A 23,646-nucleotide genomic window follows, 5' to 3' on the forward strand; every position below is an offset into this window, starting at 1 on the left:
AATTGTTGTCTGAGATGCCCAAAACACCTTGGCATTTCAATCAGAATTTCAATTAAATCAGTGAGCAAACCAGATGGCTGGTGTGATGGCAAATAAAAATGATCCCCTTCCTAATCTTATCTTTATTTTCATTTTTCCGTGGGCATTGTAGCTGAAATTGATATAAACACTGTAACTAGGGAACACTGGTAGCAAGTCCTTTACTCAGAACTTTGACAGTCACAGAAGCCTAAAAGAAACCTGTTCCTAAGAACAGTTACTTTAGTGACCTGTGTTATGCTATGAAACTTTTGCCCGGTGGCCAGGTACATCTCAGAGATGGAAAGCTGGACAAGATGTGTGCTAGAATGGGCAGAGAGTAAACATAACGCAGTTTACTCACAAACACGACCCTGGCTGAGATGCTCGCCCACAAGCTTTCCTATCTGTAGGATCCTGGGCGAGGTGGAAGCACCCTAGGAGGCAAGCTGCCAAAGCCCAGGAGTGTATGGTATATTTCATCCCCTATTCTTTGCCACCAGACCTTGCTTTTCCATCTGCCACTGAACTCTAGGCTGAGTCAAGGAATCAGACATTTTGAAAGACTTAAGAAGCAGCAGGTGACGCAGCTAAGAAGGGGTCATGGATCAACACTGTAAAATAAGCACTCGTGCCAATACATATCAAATAGAAAATAATAATTTATTTTAACTTCCTTTTACTTGATGTTTGTAACTAATCATGATTCTGTGAACTTGCTTGGTTAAGTCTGTCCCTTCCAACCTACAAAGCAAAGGTCTACAACAATGAGCACTTAAAACTCCACAAACTGTCTCCATCCACAACTTCCCTGTACATGCAAATTCTTCCAACAGGCGGCAATATTTGCAAACATGCTTCAAGCGTCCATAAAGCTGCAGGAAATTTTGCTTTCTGTTAAAAAACCTCGACACTCTCCTTGGGAACCTTAACCAGAAAAATGTGAAAAATGGATATCCTGACTGGAAACATTGCTAGTTTGTGTGTGTGTGTGTTTGTGTGAACTTGCCAATTAGACTTTGGCAGGTTTGTGTTACAACTACAACTGATATAAGATGTATGAATGAATGAATGAATGAATGGTGACTTGTATGAAACACATGTCAGCGAAGTGGCATTACAAAATAGGGTCCCATTAAAAATACATACTGGCAGTTGCATTTTGTGTTTTAGGCAGAAACAAAGCGTGTTTAACCTTCTTTTATATGAATATAGTTTAAACAAATTATTCTGTGAAAGTATGCTTAATAAAAGATCTTTTGGAAATTTAAACACTTTATGAAAAAGGTTAACAAGTAAAAAATTACCATTGCTATTTGAAAAAAAGCTGCTTGTTAATATTGCCTTCTAAGAGAGTAAGGGTGTATTTTCCCTCCACTGAAAACAGAGCCAGGACACCCAAAGTTGTAGGAGTGGCAAATTTAGACTATCAACACGATGGCCGGGCTTATATATACAAAAACTTGCCGCATTGAACGAGGCAGGGATGTCTACCCCAACGGTAGTAGTCTCTCGTCTATACACACTGAGAGTTAAACAGTAGTCACCGACAGGAAGGAATTGTATACCCTAGTGCCGTCTGGCGATTTTGTGCCATGGGTTAAGAGTTCTTGGATGGTCATCCAATTGTCAAAGATCTTTTTGTTCCTCTTCTTCATCATCTTTTTGTGGCTCAGTTCCAGGATGTTCATCTCTTTCCTGTCGTCAGCTGCCTGCTGCTCCTTCAGACAATCCAGCCTGCTCTGCATCATAAACTCGCGCCTCCTTCTCTGCTCCTTGGCCTTCACCAGATGCTGTTTGCGCTCCTCCTTGCTCCAGTAGCGCCCCATCTTCATCTCACTCATGGCATCGTCATCCGTGGTCAGGCCACTGCGTTCCTCGCGGATCTTCAGGGCGCGCTCCCGCAGCAGCCGGTCACGCACCGGCCTTTTGGTAATGTAGCGGGTCCCGTCACTGCGAATCTTCACTTTCCACTCCATCCGGGGTTCGGCCGAGTTAGAGGAGTTCAAGTCCTTGCACATGCTCACCAGGCTCATCTGGCTTTGCGCATACTCCACCGCCGACTTCTGCTGGATCAGGTGCATGTAGCTCTGGTAGTGCTGTGCGTGCGCTGGGATGTGCGCATGCTTGTACGGGGAGTGGTGGTAAGGGGGCAGGTAGGCACTGCCCAGCTTTGGGCTGGCAGTGGGGCTCCTGCTGCCATCACTAACTCGGCGCTCTTTGCTCTCCAGGGCCTGACTGGGGTCCAGCTCTTTGGCACTAGGGCTGTAGTTTGGGGTGCTTACTTCAGGATCCTCAGTGATGGCGAGCAGATTCTTGGGGGATGGTCTGTAAGCTTCGATGCTGGCTGCGGCCCCTTCGCTACTTCCCTCGGCCATCCTCCGTAGGGAGTTATCTGGGGAGATCTCCAGGGTGAGTGGGGTACTCCGGCAGCTCTCCCCAGTGTTGTAGGCGCTCGAGCTATCCTTGTCTGACTTCTCGGGAAGCTCCGTGATGTCCGAGAGCTCATGGCGGCGCACATCCACGCTGGTGTTGTAGTTGCGGAAGCCACTGTGGTGCAGCATCCAGGACTCGCGGTACTGCTCCTTAAGCTGCTGCATCTTGTGCGCACGCACGATGCTCAGGCACTCCAGCTCGATGCTGCGCAGCTCCTCGTTGAGCAGCTCCAGCTCCTTGTCCACACTCTCAGGGTCACTCTTGCCAGCAGCGTCCAGTGGGCTGCTGGGGTAGTACAGGCTGTAGGGGCTGCTGCTGCTCTGCACCTGGCACTTGAGCTCCAGCAGCTCGCGAAAACGCTCACACTCATCTACTGGGATGCCCAGGTAGTCCACATCGGTACAGTCTGCAGAGATGAAGGATTCGTTGCTGAAAGGCAGGTCGCCACTGCCTAGGGTGTCCTGGCTACAGGTCAGCTTCCTCTGGCCCGCCAGCGGGTTGGAGGACGCCGTGGCATCTTCACCATTGTTCTCCTGCTCAGAGCTCTCATCGTTGCGGGTGCTCTCATCTGTCCGCCCCACACCGCTGTCTTTCTCGTGCTGGTTGGATAAGATGGTGGCTGTGTCGGTGGTTCCACCATCTTCCTCATGCTTCTTCTGTATCAGAGAAAAATGACAAAAACAACTGGTTCATGGCAGCAGAAGTCTGGGGTAGGGGTGCAGATACCCAGTGTGACCTTTATGTGTAGGACAGAAGTTTTGGATCGAATTCTAATTCCCTAAGGCTGACTTGCAGCATTTGAGTGGCCTGGGTCCCTAATTCTCATTTTTTTCAGTCTATACAATACGGAAGATAACATCAGTTATCCCAATAACTAACTAGTAAATGAACCAGTACACACACTTTTAAGTGCCTCAACGAGTGTGTGATTAGGACTCTGGCAGGAGGGAGATGCAGGGCTCTGAGTAGCTCAGGCTAATCACAGAATTGCTTTTCTTTCAAGGGCATGACTTAATTTTCTCTGATACGTCTGTTTTCCTGGCGAACACAGATCAGTGCATCTGCTTTGGTTTTTCAACCACAAGTGCTTCATAATCTAGGTGAGGTGGTATGTGCCTGTATTCCCAGCACCCCCAAGCTTGATTGCTGTGGGTTTGGAATTCACTATGTTACTATGTAGTGATTTCCAGGGAAGAGCTTGGTGAGGGAACCTATCAGCTTGCATTCCCTTCATGCTCAGGCAGCAAAGCTCTTAGGCAGGGGTTTTCTGATGGTCTTTACCATCACGGAGGCTGTGAGCGCCCCTCAGTTTGGTGGCGTGGGGCTGGCCCAGGTTTTACCTGTTGGAGCACACTGGCCGTGAACTGCATGGCCTGATGGTGCTGCTCCTCCAGCATGTCCATGTGTAAGTCATCCAGAAAGTCGTTCCTGTCATCGTCCATCCAGCCCTCGTCCAGCTAGGAGAAGAATGGCCAACACATGCGAGAGGCTTTATTATCAGCTCGAACTTAGAATCACCATAGAGACCCATCTATGGCATAGAATGAGTATTTCCAGAAAGAGTTAGCTGAAGATGGAGGAGCCCCTCTGAATTTGGACAGCCAGTGTTCATGGAACAGAAGAAATCAAGCTGACTTCCAGCTTCATCTCTCTGCTTCATGATTGAACACGATGTAGACAGCTGCCTCATACCCTGCTTGGCCTTCCCTGCCATGCTGGGCCATATCCTCAAACTGAGTCAAAATGAGCCCTTCCTTCCTGGATTGCTTTGGACAGGTATTTTGTCACAGCAAGGAGAAAAGTAAACTGATTTAATATACCATAGAAGAGCTTTCTTTCAAGGAAGGGGACATTACATTTGGAAAGAATTGCAGGGCTCTCTTCAGGAGTCACCATATTTCAGGTCCTCTATGGCACTGGTCTTCAACCATTCTATGCTGCAACCCTTTAATACAGTTCCTCATGCTGTGGTGACCCCCAATCACAACACTTTCTAATTGCTACTTCATAACTGTAATTTTGCTACTGTCATGAATTATGACGTGCAACTCCCAAAGGGGCTGTGACCCACAGGTTGAGAACCCCTGCTCTATAGGCTGGAAAACTACTCCCTCCTTAGACTGGAGACCCCTTTCCCATCCCCACACCACACCGGGGAAGCCTCTAATACCCCCTTCTCTGCTCTGCTACTTTACATCCAGACTCACTGGTTAACGCCATTAGTTACTATTTGAAAGACTCAATTCCTTTCTTTTTGATTTCCCTGCAATGTGCTAATCAGTGGGACTTAGCTCCAGGCTGCAAGGGGCATCTGTAAATCCTGCTCTGACTCCTTCATTAGTCAAACTGTGATGGAGCCCAGCAAGGTGGTTAAACCTTTGAATGGATCCCAAATCACAGCAAGCTCAACGACCTTCCAGGTAGCAAGCTCAGCTGTGATACTCTGGCATTGCTCTGCAAGGTCTGGGAGTTCAGTTTGGACTATAGAAATCCACCTATTTAATTCATAGGACATTGGCTTACCTGGAGTTCAGGCCTTGCAATCAGCAATGAAAAGTTCTTGTTTTCTTCACTGGTTAGAAGAGCCACCGCCTCTTCACGGTTCTGCACCTCTATCCCATTAATCTAAAAGCACAAGGACAGGTGGGGACAGGTAGAAAGGGACATGATTGGATGGCACAGAACCGCAGGCACCACCTCTTCCAGTCATAAAATGGAAATTCCATTTAGCTTTTAAAGAATGCTGATTTTAAGAAAGAAAGGCGTTGCCTAGCCGGAGGCAGCCATGATGTGGAGGACCAGGATGATCCAGAAAACCCCTGCTGCCCAGGATACATCTGAGCCCTGGATAGATCATACTTGGGCAGGAGGATAAGTAAATATAAAACAGACATTTCCTATTTGTAATGGGATAAAAGGAACAGGATGGATGCTGGGATCATGAGGAGCAGAGAGAAGAGGGGATTGGGTGTATATACACAGACTGCATGCGCCTAGTTATCAGGCTAGATGAGAGTCAAGTGGGAATGGCCCCTTCACCTTCACACTGACGACTCAGTGCCAGGTTGTTTGCCTGCAGGTCTCAGCAACTTTGAGTTCTACAAATTTTTGTTCCTGGGCTGGTATTCCTCCAGGGAACCACATCGGGTCCCACTGACCTGGAAACTGTTCCCTTCATCTGACTTCGCCACTTTATGTCAAAGAACCAAGAGGTGGCAAAGCAGAGACACTACTGGTTGTCATTATCCAGTTTGATTACACAGTGATCACTGGGACGGGTATGTCTGCACCCCAGGCCGGTCTTTCTCTGGGGGGGCACCCCTAAATACTTCCATTTCCTGTTTTCAATTGTAATGGTTCAGAGAAAACTGTAGCGACAACAGTGTGTGTTGAGGGGCTTGGGCCTCTTTCCTAGGGAAACTCAGCTGCCAACGTCTGGCTAAAGGCTGGAGACACAGGACACAGTGTGGGGCAGGAAGCCACAATTGTACACAGTGGCACATGAAATGAGACACATGAACGAGGACACTAGAGACACGGAGCTAAAAATGGGAAGAGGTAGAAAGCGAAGCCTGTGGGACACCGTAAAGCCAAGGCTCTGTGACCCTACAAACAGCCGAGGGCCCGGATATGTATCGCGGAGGACAGAATGTTTGCGCAGCGTGAATGAGGCCCTGCATCCCGTCCTCAGCACCACGCTAAATGAGGCATGCAAGAGGTAGAGGCCGGAGGATCAGAAGTTTGGGATCATCTTTACATAGTGAGTGTGAAACCAACCTGGCACATGAACACTCCCCTTCTACGCCCTGCCTGTCCCCCAAAAATATTATAATTGGAAGAAAGAAGTAAGCAGCCTTATTTTCACTACTTGGAACAGGATTCAAGGTAGATGTCACCCTGTGAACTGAGTTCACAGGACAGGTAAACACTGAATTCCAAAATTTTACACTTCTCAGAGGTATTTGGTCCAAAATATGGGACATTTGGGTCTGGCTTCACCTCACCCTTTGCATGAGATTGGCTAATTAGTCTCATTCACAAATCAAACAGGGTTGGTCTCACAGCACAGCTGAATTCCTGATTCCTGTCCTTAACCTCTCCTGCATTTCCAACCTCAGGCTACTCCTGGAACTCACTTGTTGGCTGAATATATGCATCAGCGGTTAGGGAACCTACCTGGATGATGCGATCTCCTTCACGGATGCGTCCATCCTTGGCTGCGATGCTGTTAGGGTCAATCTGAAACACACAGCAGACACCTCAGCACGAGCACAGGCACTTTCCAAAGGCCATCTTTAACATACTGTCACACTCATCCCTGCCTTCCTGTGTTACACAGGTTTACACATGGGACTCAGTACTGTGCACAGGGAGAAACAGACTAATCTGTTCCATGCCCTTTCCAGGGCCTCTCAGAACCCTGCCTGGCAGTGCTGTGATAGGGGACTGGGCTCAAAGCTGCAGACCTGAACTGGTGAAGTGACAAAGGTTCCTCTTGCTGGACACAGAGTAACTAGAAACAAGTCAGTGACACGGAATAGGTGAAGGGGAACCCTCAGGTATGCTGTCTGGCAGTCCTACTTTGATGGTTTTATACCAAATCTTTGTTAGTAAATTTTGGAAGATAGCTTTAAAAGTGAAATGTGTAATTGGGGCAAGTGGGACTGAAGATGGCAGGGGTGCCCTAAAACATGCTGATGTGACATGAAAAGCTTGGTAGATGGTGCTTATCCAATGAATTGACTGTGAAGTCTATAGCAGATATGGCACTTGGCTCAGCCCATAGAGACAGATTTGATTCCTTTAGGAAATTGGGTTTCTGCAACTGCAAGAAAGGAAGCATGCATAGGAAAGTATTCATATCAAAATCAATTTCTGTACTCTGTGTCTTCTAGAAAGATCACTGCATCTTTCATCTATGTACTGTGATAAGTTCACAATAAGTTATGTTTGATATGAACTCAACTGTGTATACTATGAAAGGGAGCGGGGAGAGGCTTTAAAATATACAAGCCATTCTGTCTACCATTGCACTGGAGCTCTTCCCTCGGGGGTAAGCACACAGACCATGTAAACGACTCCATTTTATGGTTGGTTTGCGGCTTCTCAAGGGTAATTTTGCCTTATGTGCCAACATTAGAACTTAACCTCTGCGTAAAGATGCGACTCCATGGAGTGTGATGAAGGGGGCATGTGTTCTTTATCTTTCCAAAGATACTCTTGAGGAGCTAGGTCTAGGGTGTGTGAACAAATACAAAGAAAAGAAAAACCAGACCCTTTGGGCTTTGAGAGGCTGATTTTCAAACCTTACTTAGTTTTCATACCTCACTTATATAGATCCCAATGTCATCTTCATCATCCGTCCGGTAGCACACGGTGAGGCCCAGCTTGTCCTGGCTGTTCATCCTGTAGAGGCCCACTTCCTAGACAAAGAAAACCTTCTCTGTGAGACTCCAGAAGGCAAGGAGAGCTGGGAGCATGTCAAATGCTTTGAAAATATTTGGTTTAAATGATGAACTGGATTTCTTTGCATTCAACTGTGTAGAGCCAGTTAACTTAGTGAACAAAAAGTGATTATGGACATGGGATCAATGCCCTGGGCATTTCTGACCTCTCAGTCAATATAAAGTCATTTTGAAAATAGTTATTTTATTGATCCTCCCCAAGAAAAATTACCCATATTTCAGTCAGCGTCAAGACCTCAGGGGTAGGGCTTTTAAAAAACATTCTTTCAATGTCTGCCACAAACAATAATATTTCCACACCCCGAATGCTCCAGCCACTTTGGTACAAATGTTTCCAGCATGTTCGGTTAGATTATCTCATGCTGCGCCCCTTAATATGCACAGGCGTAGAACTTGCAAACAGATTACGCATAAATTGATCCAAGTAACGTGATAGTGTGCAATTAATGCCTTCTACAACAGCTGTGATATTTACAGTCGAAAATTAGCCTCATCCACTGTTACTGCAAATTAAATAAGATAAAAAGCAAACTGAACCCAACACAGGGACACAGGATGACAGGCAATGTTGTTGTTTGTGCCAATTAGTCTGCACTTTGGAATGCAGTCAGAACTTTGAAAATCTTGGGGGTTCTGGGAGGGTGCTTCAGGTTCCCTGCCAGTGTTTACAAGCTTACTCACCTTGCCACTCCGTCTCCCAGTGACTCGTGTGGGGTTTGTGCAGGTCAGTTTGAGAGACCACCTGCTATTAAGTTACCCAGCCAACTCTTTGGTCTGATTTTTCACAGTTTTTGCTGGGTAACCACGAGTGGGGGAAGATCTCTAAGATGGGGTCTTCAGGCTACTCTGTCAGAGCCACAGTGGCATCTCTAGAGGTCCTTCCTGGGATGTGAGAAGGGCATAGTAGTCTTTGCAGAGACAGCTTTCCCTCATGAAAGACAAAGTGTCCCACACCGCTGATACCTTCAAAGCAGAACAGGGGACATAAAGACCTTGGGCCCAGTGTGGTCAAAGCCTCATAAATGGGGAAGAAAGAAGCAAGCTGTGGGTCAGTTTGGTGGGTGTGGGGCTGGGCCAGAACAGGTGCCCTGCTCCGATGGACTTTTCACGGGCTCATCTGTCTTACAGAAAGGGAGTATGAAGGTAGGCATACATGCAAGCCCCTGGTCTACCTGCATCTAGAAGCTTCGTCATAGGCTTGTTGATTTGCCTGGGCTTTTATTTGCTCACCAGCACATGCAGGGCAGGGAGATGAGGCACACACAGTGCTCCCAGCTCTGGGCCTGACCCGCAGTGAATGACAGTTTAATAATTGTGTTTGGGTCACAACAAGTAACCAGTGGTTACAACAGGCTGTTTGTGCAGAGCAGCAGCCCTCCTTAATAAGATGCTGTTAGTTTATTTTCTGATCACTGATATGTTAATTAAGTCAATGACTGCCTAATGATAGCTCTAACAGTATGGTAAATTCTCACTAAATGAAACTCTTACTTTCTGATACTTTAGTTGCATTAGATGGAAATTTCCTTCCTCGTCTGTGAGTATGCTAGTCAGGCTGGTTGTAAGGGGTGTATTTAATCATGAAGGTAATCTCCAGATCCTTTGGAAATACTAGTTTTTACCCCACAAGTGGTACATCACACTTGTAGGTTTCAAATACCTCCCAGGGATCCTCACTGGGTTGTATTCTGACTGGGACTGTGCCAATGGGACAGCTTTTCTTGGACATTCCAGAGTGGACATTCTGAATCAGTGAAATTTCATGATTAGCAGCTCAGGTCTTCCTGGACAGGTGCAGATCAAATGCTGCCACTGAGCTTTGGGCTTTTACTTGCAGGACCCATGGTCCTGGAACAGTTTGGGCAGAAAGCAAGACCATAGAGAAGACTGGAGGGAGACAAATGAGAGAGATAACCAGTATTGAAATTCCACTTCCAGTAGAATTCAGTGTGAGGGAACAGGCTAATCTGTATGACTTCCAAGATGGCAGTCTCTTAAACTGGTGACGATCCTCAGCCCTGGTGTGCTTTATGCCCCTTGAACATGCTTTGTGATCACAATAAAGAACTCACAGAAGTTGAGGGAAGTATGTAGAAAGTTCTATGACATTTCCTGATAACCAAAGGTATGGATGTTGAACTGAAGGTGGTGTAGGCCAGCTGTTCAGTGTGAGTTAAATACTCCTGCATTGGTCAATCACAGACCAGCAACAGTGAGGCAGTCACAGACCAACAACGAGGCAGCCAAGCTTGCTCTTGGGATCTTTTATCTCAGTGAGGCATGACTGTGTGACACATGCTCTGAGTGGCATGAGACCAGGAAGATGTTTGGAAATCATACCATAGAAAGGAACTGTGTAGTGGATTAGGAGTTTCTGGGTAGAAAAAAGGACTCATAAGAAAGGGGATAGTAGGTCCTCTACTACACAGAAGAGGATTTGCTTCATCTATCCTGGCACCAAATACGTCAATATCAAGTCTTTGGCACATGATTTTGATAATACCTACTCAGAAAAGCACCTCTTTACTTTTGGACCAATGCTTTAATTGACATAATTAGAGAAGTATTAAGCTAAAAGATTTTATTTCACATTACTGCTGGAACCCTCCTTTAAAAAAAAAAGGTGGTTATAGAGATTTGGGAACATGCTTGGCTTTGGTGCTAAGTATCATGGCTTGGGCTATAATAGTTCCTCACTTTATCGCGACATTCTTAGAAACTCTAGACAAAAGCAGTTTAACCGCAACCATTCTTTCTCCATGATGGATCTCCTTTCTAGAGAAGTGGCTGTGGCTTAGCTAGAGTGACCTTAACAGGTTTTTGATGATCTTGAGGACAGGAAGTAAAAGATTCCCACTGTCTTTGGATCTGCATAGATTCATGTTTTACCTTGACTTGATAATGATAGAAAGACATTCATAGCTAAACAGTGAATTATACAATGTTAGCAGCATCCAGCCTTGCTATGGAGGCGTGCATGTTCTTGATAAAATTGAATGAGCTTGAGATTTTAAGGCAGAAGAAAGATCTAATGAAAACATAAGCTTGGCCACCAACAAACATGCTGAGTTCTCTTGGACAAACTTTTCAGCCACTTTACTCTTCTTGAATGAGACTCAGTGAAAGTGAAAATTTCTCAAAGTTACTGGGAAATTGGTCAGTTTTCAATATTTATTTCTGCTTCTGAGGCAGCCTACCCTCGTAGGACTCATAGCTGAAGGCACGGAGGGTATCCATACATAGCTGTTGTGATGATGAAGATAGGATTTCAAAGAAGACCATTAATCAAACAGGTATGAATAATGCATTAGCATTAGCTGGATTACCCCAGCCCCATCCCTGGTATCCTGTTGCATACTGGTCTAGATGGACTATTTGATAAAAATGAGTGGCTGAGTCTGACATTTCAGATGAAGCTTACATGGTATTCCAATTAACGGTATTAAGAGGGCCGCACCGCCCTCATGATTCAAGGTCTTTTTTTCAGCCCCAGCAAATTAAATTGGAAGACACCCTAAACCCAACTCAAATGGTTTATTACCCTCTGAGAAGCCCAGTCACTTCTTCAAAATTCCTCACTTTACTGGACCAGGATGCCTGCCAGTTTTCCAAAATGTTTCTACATGTATTCATGGTATTTCATGGGATGCAGCAATGTTTCTAACAAGATCACAGTTTTACTTAAGACCTTACACCGAAATATTTATTTCTCCCTTCAGTGAATATTCAAGTGCCAAAAATACTGGATGTAGACTATTTCAGACACCATCTGGGAGTGAGCAACAGAAGAGCCCACTCTCTCATGGAGCTTGTACTCTGGTGGGGTCATCAGAAAAGAGGCAGACGATGGTGCTGTTGCACTATAGTATAATCCAGAAAACTTCTCTCAGGGGTGTGATGCTAGGCAAGACTGAACTCTGATACATAAGGTCCTGGTTTGGCTATACATACAAAGCATCTAGAAGATCCTTGTGATACTTGGAAAGTCAAGAGGAGGCCAAATCATCCAGAACAGGGCATGACAGGTTCGCCTTTTACTTCACAGCTTTAACAATGAATTTCTAGATTGGCTACAGTCTCTCAGGGTACCTCCAGGACCATCCCAATTCCTGTCTGGTGTACTTCTGTTATTCTGAGAAATCAGAATCATTCAGACATCCCCTCCCCGCACACACATCAAAACTGTAGCTGGCCTTTCCTTCCTGGTCTCATAAGGACATCATGAAAACAATACAGGTGACAGCAGCATCCCAGGCTGGGTAGGACGCCACTGCAGAATCACGGGGGAAATTAAAACAATAGAGTATGAAAAAAAAGGCTTCATCAGACATCTATTTTCCTTTTTAATTGCCTGCAGGAAGACCTGGAGCAGGTGTTCAGTACCTGAAAATTCAGGGGTAATTATTCGGCTGCTCAGCTCTGGGGTATACTTGGGAATAAGCCCTTTAACGCTAAGCAATTTCACAATAACAGGGATTTGACACTTAGCTAAATATGATCATTTTGTGTACTTTAAAAGAAAGAACATCTGTTTTCCCCTCTGCATTGGCTTTGATAACATCCCAACACACTTGTATATATTTTTCTCACACACAACAGGCATGGGTAGGTTGTTCTTTTATCTCGTTCAACTTGGGTGATGAGCATTACATTAAGAATGTGCTTTCTACTTGAAGACAAACCTGATCTCCCTGAAATCAGATCCAGCATCTGGAACAAGACAGGTGGGGGCCTAGCAGAGACACTGCCAGCAGGTGTAAGAAGTCCTATGAGGAGCAGAGATGGTGTTTGGGTATCTTTCTAAAAGCTAGGTCTGCTGTAGTCAATTCAGATCTTAGCAGGGAGTTGTGCATTGTTCCTATTACACTGACAAGTAAACTTGTCTTGGTACCCTTCTACAGATGCACCCTGGCTGCAGACTAGAGGTCCAGTCATTGTTCTGTAATGGAGATTCCCTACAGGGAACCTCAGTAAGACCCTGAATGTTTCTCTTATGCTGCTGTAAGAGAACACCTGGCACTAGGAACTTTATTCAGAACAGGTCTTAGAAATATCTTATGGCTTGGGAGGCACAAAAACATGCTGCTAGCATCTGCTTGGCTCTACCACAGCATAGCAGAGGGCACCATGGCACAATCATGTTTGAGATGGAGAGAACACATGATAGAGTATGAAGCAAGAGACCAAGTCTACTGGGTGACTCTACTTTGTAACACTGCATCCTATGAGGCAGTCTTTAATCTCTTTAAAGGCAAAGCCCCCATGACTTTATTACCACCCACCAGGCCCAGCCCCTTAAAGGTTTGCTGGCTCTTCACATGGCCAATCTGGAGACCGAGCCTCCAGCACACAGAATCCCTATCCAACTGTGGCCCTGTGGCTTTCCCTTCACTGCTGCTGTCACTCTTTGATGAATCAGGTCAGCTGCTTTCCTAAAAGCGAAAGGTACACTATATGAGATAGTGCTTAAGTGATGAAACCTACCGTGAGTGAAAGACCACAGGTGGAACAGCCTTCTCACCTGCTGTGAACCTGCATGCAGGACATAGTGGTCACCACCACTCAGAGGAACTACAGATGGGCGTGTTCATTGCTGGATTTTCAGGGATGCTAAGCTAACGTTCAAGGGTCCTGATGGTCTATAGGCTCCTTCAGCCAAGCATAATGATCACTGCCTGTCTATGCATTTCTAAGTGGCAAATGGTAGACTATATATAACAAGATGCTCAGAAAAACCCAAGAACAGACTTCAAAATGAGCACAATGGAAAACTCTCCTAGCATCAAAATACCAAGCTAGCTGGACTCCGAGAGTTAGTCAGATTGCTTAGCTGGTAAAGCTGCTTGCTCTGCAAGCCTGTAGACCTGAACTTTATCCTCCAACCACATCAAGGCGAAGGAGAGAAGTGATTCCATGTAGTTGTCCTCTGGCTTCTACATGTATGGTGTGGTACCTGCAAATTCACATATATTAAACACACACACACACACACACACACACAAATAATAGATAAGAACTAAAGAAAGCAAGGACTGATAAATACATGCCTGCTAGTTTAACTGAATATTCCAATGATGGGGACTCGTTGTCTTTACCCCTTTTCCCCTTGGAAAGAGTCTCTTTTTCCTGTCACATGTCTTGGAGATGGGCTCATCCATTTCTAGCCTTTGATAACTTTACTGTGTAGGACAATATGAATGATATTAGTGACTTGGCAACACATGCTGGTGCCACAGTAAATGACAAGCCAGAACCCAGACCTTGTTGGTGTGACTTGTGAGAAAAAGGAACTGTGGAAGCTTGGGCTTAGTTACCTGAACCCATGACCTCTAGATCACAACCTTTCTGTGTGGTCTGTGGACTGAGACACACTTATGAAATTGCAGACTTTCTTGTAGTTTTGAGTCCAAGACTCTAAAACCAAGAGGAAGCAGGGCTACTGGTCCTTGAGTTTCTAGAGCACTCAAGAGGCTCTCAGGTTGTTGATGTTGAGAAAGTTGCATATTTTAGGTAGAAAGTCAGTCTGGGGCAGGTTCACACTGTTTATCTACCCAGTCCTCTGAGAAAAGACAGACAGCCACAGCGAGTGTTGGCTCCCAGTCCTTGGAAGGCACCCATAGTAAACACAAGGGTTTAATAACATGTCTTTCTTATATTTATTTGGTGCACTGAATTATATCAACTTTTTTCTGTGACAGTTGATGTTGACATTCTGCTTGAGGCAGTGGTACAGGAATTACCTTAGTTTAACTGATTTGAAGAGAAATTAAAAGCAAATTATAGCTCTGGTGATAACTAGCAATGGGCAAATGTCATAAGGAAGAGAGGTTCAAATTGGGCAGGCACTGTGGTGTCTCAGTGAGCTGTGAATATGAAACCAGGGGCAAGATATTATAGGCAAGTCTGTGTTTCTGGAAAGAGCCTATTGCTCTCAAAGGGACAAAGAAACCCACTGGCATGAAGCCAACTTTAACTAAATACCCCCAAGCCACAGTATTTATGCTACTTCCTAAATCTAGCTTCTGAGATACTTGGCAACCTGAAGAAGACTTCTCCTTCTTCCTCTTATAATGACCATCACACAGCAGTGTCATTCCATGGATAATGGACTCTTCTGGAAGGCTACTGTTCCTTCTATGGTATCTAGAGAACTCCAGGCTGAAGAGTAAATGTTAACAGATCCACTGTTCACCAGAGAGGTCTGCCCTCTTCTCTCCTGGTGTATTTATCATGCTAATCCAACACTCAAGATCTTAACATCCTCTATGAAATCTGCTTAGTTTTGTCCAGCTTGGCTTTCCCTTAAAGTATTTGATCACTGAGCCCTCTTTTGGAAGAGGATGTATGTATTCAAGTGTCCTGAAAGAGCCATTCGTTGCTTTAAGTTACAAAATGCCAACTCATGCTTTTAGGGACAAATACTAAGACATGTCCATGCCTAGCTGGCAGTGAGCAGTCTTTGTTTTGGCTGATTCTACACTTTTATTGACCCTCACCCTGTTCTGTAGTGGGAATCAGGTAGCTCTCAAGGATGTAAGAAGGATACAGCTGTTCTAGGCTATCAAGCTGCTTCTACTGTGAAACATGCCACTGATGCTAAACAGTGTGTGTTCTTCATCAGGGCAGCCTGGATTACACAGCAGTGGGCCAGCAGAGTAGCTCAAATGTAAATGGATGGGTTTCCTCTGGCTGACTTTCACATGAGGCCAAAGGGCTTACCTCACAGTATCACCTGCTCTCCTGACCCTGCTCTCCAAAATTAATTTTCATGTAAGCTCTGAATTAAAAAAAACACACCGAGATTTGACACAATGCTTTCCCCAAAGTGTAAAGAACCACATGACAGAATTTAAAGTGAGATGTAGAGCTCATTTGGGTATTTGGCATCTGCTAAGTATTTTCAAACTCAACATAGGACAATGTGACATTGTAGGACATCTAGACTCTTTGGCCACTATGACACCTGGGAAAGCTGTTGGATTTTGTGACCCTGTCAAGAGTGCTTTAGGAAATGTAAAGTAATGACATCTGGGAGCAGCTCCTTTTTTGTTGGGAGTTGGCTACATCAAGTCATCCCATTTATCACCCTACTGTTGAGTAGAGTATTATCCTTGAGTAAAAAGTGGTGATCCAACAACCATGGCTTGATAACTTGATAAGCCTAAGGGTGCAGTAGTGGCAGGCATACCTTCCTATAACCAACACCTCTTTAATTGAATTTAATGCTCATTCAACAAAAGAGAAATTATGCCCAGCACTGGAAACCTAGCTAATTACTCAGTGGAGTCACAGATCTTTGAGGAGAACCTACAACTGCCATGTTACTCAACCAGCCCAATCCCTCACTCTATTCCAAATATTTGTCCTTATACCAATAGATAAGTGTAGTTCTTACTCCTAATCAAGGAAACTCCTCTTTGCAACAGACAGAGCCCATCAGAGAAACCATAACTAATGAGAATGCAGAGTTGTATAGCTTGGTCCCAATGGATGCATTTACAATGCATTTACCTAACACTTACAAAGGATTATTGTGGAAGGTGGGATGGAAAGATTGTAAGAGCCACAGAAACAGGAGTTTGTTGCGTGACTAAGTTTCTTAGCAATTTCAGAAGCTTAACCCATACAGTCTCACCAATACGACTGCTAGAAAATGAACTGAACAAGGACAATGACAAAGGACATGATAAGGTAGATGAAGGAAAGAACACAAGGCCTCAACCCTACACAACAGCTACAGGCAAGTAAGGAATGCAGAGAGTTGGAGAAACAGCCTTCCTCAGTAGAGAACATACTGGTTGGTTATCCAATTCCAAGGGTCAGTCTCAAAAACACACATACAAGTAACATTATACATATCCATCAGGTTGTATTTATGTATTTAGGAACACACACACACACACACACACACACACACAACATGTAACAACAATTAATGAAAAAAGAGGCCATTTGAAAGACAGAGAGGAGAAGTAGCATAGGGAAGATGATGTGATTATATTATAATCTCAAAAAATAAAAGGAGTTTAAAAAGTGGTGATCATGTGAACAATAGCAAGGCAAAGAGGCTTACAATACTTCCAGTGTGTGCATGTGCATGTGGGGCCACATATATCACATGCCTTCTGTTGTTTTCCACTTCATATTTTGAGAAAGTTTCTTTGCTGAACTCTGAGCTCACTGACCCAGCTAAGCTGCCTGAGCAGTAAGCCTCCAGGATCTACATGTCCCTGCTCCTTCCAGTTTTAGAGCTACAGACACGTCACCATACCTAGCCTTTATGTAGGTGCCAGGGATCCAAACCCATGTACCCATACTTGTACAGCAAGCACTTTACCACTGAGCCATCTTTCTAGCACCTAGGACCTCCTTTTGAGAGTCTGCATTGGAGCTCTGACTGTTAGACTCTGTCTTGAGTTAATGGAAGGAGGAAGAAGCTAAGCTGTGCCTTTCAAGGAGGTGGGATTACTAAGAGGTTCAGATTTTGATAATTTCATTATCACCCATAAGCCACATTTATGCTTGTAGAGAACTCTAGCATTTTATGAGCCCAATGGAGATTCCCTAAGAACAAGAAACAGCTGTGGTTCCTACCTCTAGCTCCAACTCTTCTCTGTCCATGTCCTGATGGATGTCTCCCATGTAGTCATTCGGATCATAGTATTCATGGGATGAGGGGTGCCTGCAGAGAGACAGAAGGTTGTCAAGACCCTGATTCTTGGATAATTACCTGTTTTCGTGTCCCCATGCATTGTCAGTGCAGAATCCCTTCCAGGTCCCTTTCCCTTTGAATGTAGCTCTTAACCCTCCATCCCAGTGTTGTTACCTCTGTGCTTGAAAAAATATGTAAGCTCACACAGACAGGACCATATTTCTGGGGAGAGTGTGTTGCCTCCATCAGATCCACAAAAGTACTCAACCCTCAAAACAAACAACCAAGGAATCCATTACTTTGGTGAAGCTTTGCTTCCTCTGCAAAGAGGGAAGTAGCAGGTTGAGGATGGTATAGAACTTGTTTCCAGAGTCTCCCCACCCTAGGCCACCTTCGTAGATTCATCCTGAGTACATGCAGCTTGTCTCTAGACAGAAGACAGGTCTATGTTCATTGTCACTGTGTCTCAAATGGGAGCAACACTCAGATGTGTGCTGGTCTCTGTGACCAATTTCAAATGCCATGATGGAAACCGCTAAGCCATTTGCTGGGATAATTTTTTTGCATTGGTTTCCCAGTGAGAAATGTATTTGCCACAAAGCTGTGTGCATATGTGTGTGATGTACACCTCCTTGTAGACATCAGTACTCAAGGGTACCTGTGTAAGTGTGTGTATATATATCCTTTATCCTCTCTGAAAGCCAAGAACACTCTTTTTTTTTTTTTAGGAAAACCCATGTAAAACATAATTTGAGCCTGGCATCTCCTAGAAGTGGAGGATTAGGCCCCTCCAGAAATGGCAGCAATGGGAATTAAAACACATTTGGAGGAGCTTTGAGTCGCATGCCAGATGCAGATAAAAAGCTCCTGCCTCCAATTGCCCTTGGCTGGGGACCCAAAGCTCCACAGTTTTACAGGTCAGGTAGCAATTAAGGGGCCTCTGACAGTCCCTCCCAGCCACTTAGTTTTGAAACAATAGATCAGACACGGGTGGAAGGGCAGTCTTTCTGTTTCCAGACCAATCAGGCAAATATACACTACTTGCACTTAAGGCGCTTTTAGACCTAAGGATCCTGTTGGAAGTTCTGGGCTTTCAGTCATCAACCTAATACTCCCTGCTCAACCCCAACATGCAGTCTTTCTATGGCCTGACCTCTGGTCTTTGTGACATTTCTCAAGTTCCCTCAAGGGGATAAGTCATGTCATGTCAGTTAGACTTAAGAGGAAATTGGGGGTTTGGCTTCTAAAAAGCCTGTCACTCTGACAGTTCACCATCAATAACACAAGCAGGTCTGGTCTGTAGTGTCGAGTAACTGGTTTTAAGGCCACGCTCTGGGAAAGGGCCAGATGCTTTCCAGGCTCAGCTGGGACACCTCAGTGTCATGGTGAGATCCAGTACCCTGCCTTCCCACCAGTGCCACTGCCTTATTCTGAGCAGGTCCACAGTCTACAGCACCAGTGTCTATAGCAGTGGCTTTTAACCTTTGGGTTGTGACCTCTTTGGGGTCACATATTAGATATCCTGCAATCAGACATTTACATTATGAATCATAACAGTAGAAAAATTACAGTTATGAAATAGCAATGAAATAATTTTATGGTTGGAGGTCACCACAACACGAGGAACTATATTAAAGGGTCACAGCATTAGGAAGGTTGAGAACCACTGCTCTGTAGGTAAATAAGGGAGCACTAAGCAGGTCATCAGTCTAGAGTGCCCATTCTCTGCAGTAAGTAAGGGAGCACTGAGCAGGTCTATGGTACCCCGTCTCTATAGGCAAATAAGGGAGGTGACAGTTCTTTGCAAGCTTGCACACTGTGTGAATGGTGAGTATTACATGAAGGTCCTGTCTTCTCCCTTTTCATGCTGTCAGCTGCACCAGAATTCACTCTTGTCAACAGGGGAATTAGCCCGGGTTGTAGATGACAGCTAACCACTAAACCCATGAGATGAAAGGCAAGCCTTTGTCTGGGATTTGACGGAACCACAGGAGATGTGTGGGTACTCCAGCTGTTGGATGACTAACAGAAATCCAACAGGTATGGCTTAGAGGCTTCTCTGCAAGAGCAGAAAATGCCTCTGAAATAATGCATCCAGGTAATTACCTGAACCCAGATGGAGCTGAGATGGGAAAAGACAGGGCACCTTGTGTCACCTACAAACCAGTGCCCTCAGATCACATGGTTACCTGGGAAAAAGCTAAATTTATCTGGGCATATTTAAGCCAGTGATATTGGTAGTTTTCTCACTATTGACTTGTTCTTGAATTAACAGTCATTGCCACCATTTAATTGAAGACTTATCAGATGACTGGGCACACACTGTTTTCATTTAATCCTTCAAACAATCCTATGAGACAGGTGTGACTTGCATCTGTATCTTAATACAGCATTGAAAAAATTAGACTGAGTGTAATAAAGTAAAATGACTCCACTCCACAGTAAAAATTAGTCTGGGTATCATGTCTATGTAACTTGAAGTCTCTGAACTGCTTCATGATTTCTGTAGAAGTTAGAGTCATGAATAAAGATACTACTGGGGTCTATTTGATCATAGCTACTATGCAATTGGTACATGGCAGTAATTATTTATATGGGGTTAGGTCTGGGTTTAGTGCATGGATGCAGTTTTGAAATAAGACCCAAGGAAGCAAAGTGCATAACCTCCAGGGTACTTTCTATACTCAACAGCTTACTTTGTTGTCTATTTAAAATGAATATCAACATTCCCTCCAGTGGTAACTAGAAAATCTTCAAATTACCCTTTGCAGTGATTAAATTTTATTCCGACACAACTTTTACAACAGTTGTAAGTAATTTTGTTCTTAGAATATAATTTGAATAACTCTGCTCCAGGGTTATAATAAAGTGATTAATATGTCAGAGCAGTTTTGAGCAGGACTCGATTTATTGCCTCTATAAACAATAAAGTTAAACACAGGCAACTTGGAGGAAAATTATAAGATGCATTCATTTCTTTCCCCCATGGAAAAGAGGAAACCAATTTTCCCAGAGTCCTTTGCCAAATTAGCAAGTTAGCAAGTCATGGTCAGGATACTTACTCTTCAGGCAGCAGATAGGGATCCAGAACAGGTGGGCTGGGAGAAGACATCTTTGTCAGGGCCATGATGTGCTCGAAGGTGATGTCGGTTTGGGTGCCTGTGTCTACCAGCTGTGACTCTGAGGCAGGTGTGAACATTTTTGTTCGAGGTGTCCTCCTCAATACCTGTACCACAATGGGCTCCTTGGCTGTCTTGAAAGCTTCCACAGCCTGGTCATGAGTTGCTCGAGACAAGTCCTTGCCGTTGACCTATCGAGACATAATTAGAATGGGAGGATTATCATAAAGCAGGGACTGGGAGATCTGTTAGTGTCTTGAGGGCTTCTGGATGTAAACAGTAAAGTGGAAGGAGACTGTTGGGGGGGGGTGTCAGAGAACTTCAATTCTCTCCAAAGCATAGCTAGTGGGGGAAAGAGTCTAGAGTGGAGGTGTACAGATTTGGCATTAAATAATAAAGCACACAACAAGGATGCCTTGGCCTCCAACCAGAATGTCTTTAATGCAGTTTCATCATTTGCTAGTCTTCCCCATGGAAGAAAATAGCTGCCTTGGGCTCCAAGACTTCATCAGGGAATGATAACTAACTAGAAATTAATTATGTTGTTTTGTTTTCATGGTGTGTAGTCTTTCCAGTTTGTGTCAAGTCTTCATTTTCCTTAAAAAGTCCACAGCAAATATCAAGCAGATAGCAGATAAAGGCTATAGGTAGATACACTATAAATGAAGACAGAGGTCCAATGACCTAGCTGAAAGTTTAGTTACTTCATTTTTCAATTTGCACAGCATGTTGCTATTCCCATAGCCCTGGTGATTCCCTTTACTGAATGCCTAATATCAACTCATTGTTCTAGGGAGCTGAAAGGGTAAAGTTATGTTTATCTCTCTCTTCTCTCTCCATTGCCCCCAGGATGCCACATGTGAAACCATGGGTGGTTCCTGGGTGAGTTAAGACACAGTGTTGAAGGCTTTCTCAATGGTATTATCAATACTAGCTCCACATAGCTAACACAAGAAGAAACCTTGAGAGACCCCCTCTCAAGGGGAAAAGTGACAGAACAACACAGCTGATGTCCTCTGGCTAGAGCACACTCCTCCTGGGAGTTACCCTGACTTATACTCATTTTGAATGAGATCTGTACAATATGTGATGTCTGTGCACTATAGTTACATATGAACACCAGACCATTTACCAGAGGGAGTAAACGTGGGATTTTCTTAACACAGTAATGCTATAATTTATAAAAGAATGAAGCTAGAGAGGAAAAAGAAATACACAGCTAAGAGGAGTAGGAAGAGGGGGAGCTTAGAATGCAGGAGTCTCCCAGTTGTATTTTGTATTTAGAAGGAATTCTTAACAGGAAACTCATCTCTCTCTCTCTCTCTCTCTCTCTCTCTCTCTCTCTCTCTCTCTCTCTCTCTCTCTCTCTCTGTCTCTATCTCTGTCTCTGTCTCTCTCTCATGCACACACATATCTTAGGACTAGTGCAGCAGGAAGAATGGCCAGCTAGCCAGCCAGCCATCCCTTACTCTGTGCTTCTTCTGCTAAGGGAGTTCACACTGATCTCCCTTCCCATTTGATCAGGGCTCTTGCCATCACAGAGGGACCTGAGCTGCACGTTCTGACTGACTAGCATTAGCCCATCTTCTGTCTAATGATGGAGAGGCCTGAGGCTTGGAGGAGAAATCTGCAAGGAATCTTGAGGTTGGTTTGTTTTTAATAAAGATTAAAGGAATCCTTCTTGGATTCTAGGCAAGCCATTCTACATGTGGAGGCCTCCTAGGACCATATGGAGAACTAACTGGTGAAGCCAATTTAATATATGGACCATGATGGAGAAGAAAAAAATGGGGGACAATTATCCTTTCTGGTGATATATTGCCTAGATTTTAAGCTATTTGATTTGGACTTTAAATTTCCATAGCCCAAAACAACATAACAGGTGTAATATGCATGGATATACTATAAAAGTAGATGTATCCATTTTTCCAATGCTTTCTTAGAGTGGTCGTCTGTCTATGTAAAAAGCATTTGTGGACATATGTCTTGAGGGCTATATCTTTATCCACTTGTTTCTATAGAACAATGTGGAGAAGGCTTTACTTACATAAATTCCATAAACCTGTGCTAGAACCACCACATGAACATTTACAGGACACCCAAAAAGGAATGCATGAAGGACCTGTGCAGATCAGTCTAAACTAAGAGTTCTCCCATGTGTGGATGGACTCAATGACTAAAAGCCCGTTGGGTGGGGGTTGAGGCCTTCTGAATTTAACTGTGGGGTATCAGTCACATCTCTTCTACTAGAGATAGAGAGTGGTCTAGCGTTGTGTCTGAGAAATGCATGTCCTTCCATGAAACATGAGAATGTCACTACTGCTTAAGGCTGGCTTTCACTGAAAGGGATTTCTGACACCTATGCCTAAGGGTGCAGTAGTCTAGTGCCATGTGATTTCCCACCAAACATAGTTCAAGTTCATGACTGCAAAAGCCCAGTGACTTCTTCTCTTACATCTAGGGACTAGGTGACCAGAGATATAACTGTGGGGGTAAGGCCAGAGGTGAGATCCTGGCTGAGAGTTTGGGGTCTATTTCCTATTTGAAGAAAGATTTAATTACAATGTGATGCTTCTTTGGATTATTATGAAGTTTAAGATAATATACACAATAGTGTAACATGCTGATGTAAAAATGTATCAATATACCAGTGCTGAAGGTCAGCCAATACCACAATAGTCCCTTTCCCAGGAGAAAATGATCCACTAACCACATTCATCAGGCTCCAGACTGGGGAGGTTGCCTCAAGGGGGATTTATTTACTGAAAGGCTTCCAGCTTCCTGCCCATCTTATGTTCCTAAACTAACAATATATGCAGAAATCTTTTCAAGCTTCAGCTCGGGATTCTCAGGGGTGAGGAGTGGGGGCTGCATCAGATAAATTTCAGAGGACTTGACCCCTGCCACACAAGCTTCTTGACAAGGTATTTTCAGGATCATTACATTCCTTTAAAAG

General features: G+C 44.3%; 1 protein-coding gene across 2 annotated transcripts in view; it reads right to left on the minus strand.

Annotated features, from left to right (window-relative positions):
- Nucleotides 1–662: 662 nt before the first annotated feature.
- The window catches only part of Pdzrn3 (PDZ domain containing ring finger 3), a 226,564-nt gene continuing 203,580 nt past the window's right edge, over nt 663–23,646 (minus strand). For both annotated transcript variants that reach the window (XM_005071214.4, XM_040737102.1), the window contains 7 exons: nt 20,634–20,881; nt 17,514–17,601; nt 7,779–7,877; nt 6,631–6,693; nt 4,978–5,079; nt 3,795–3,911; nt 663–3,110 (listed from right to left, as the gene is read on the minus strand). In XM_005071214.4, the coding sequence (XP_005071271.1) occupies nt 1,551–3,110; nt 3,795–3,911; nt 4,978–5,079; nt 6,631–6,693; nt 7,779–7,877; nt 17,514–17,601; nt 20,634–20,881 (2,277 nt within the window). In that variant the 3' untranslated portion in view covers nt 663–1,550. The remainder of the gene's footprint in view (nt 3,111–3,794; nt 3,912–4,977; nt 5,080–6,630; nt 6,694–7,778; nt 7,878–17,513; nt 17,602–20,633; nt 20,882–23,646) is intronic.

Source organism: Mesocricetus auratus, unplaced genomic scaffold (genome assembly GCF_017639785.1).
Source record: "Mesocricetus auratus isolate SY011 unplaced genomic scaffold, BCM_Maur_2.0 Super-Scaffold_100676, whole genome shotgun sequence".
NCBI classification, from domain to species: domain Eukaryota; kingdom Metazoa; phylum Chordata; class Mammalia; order Rodentia; family Cricetidae; genus Mesocricetus; species Mesocricetus auratus.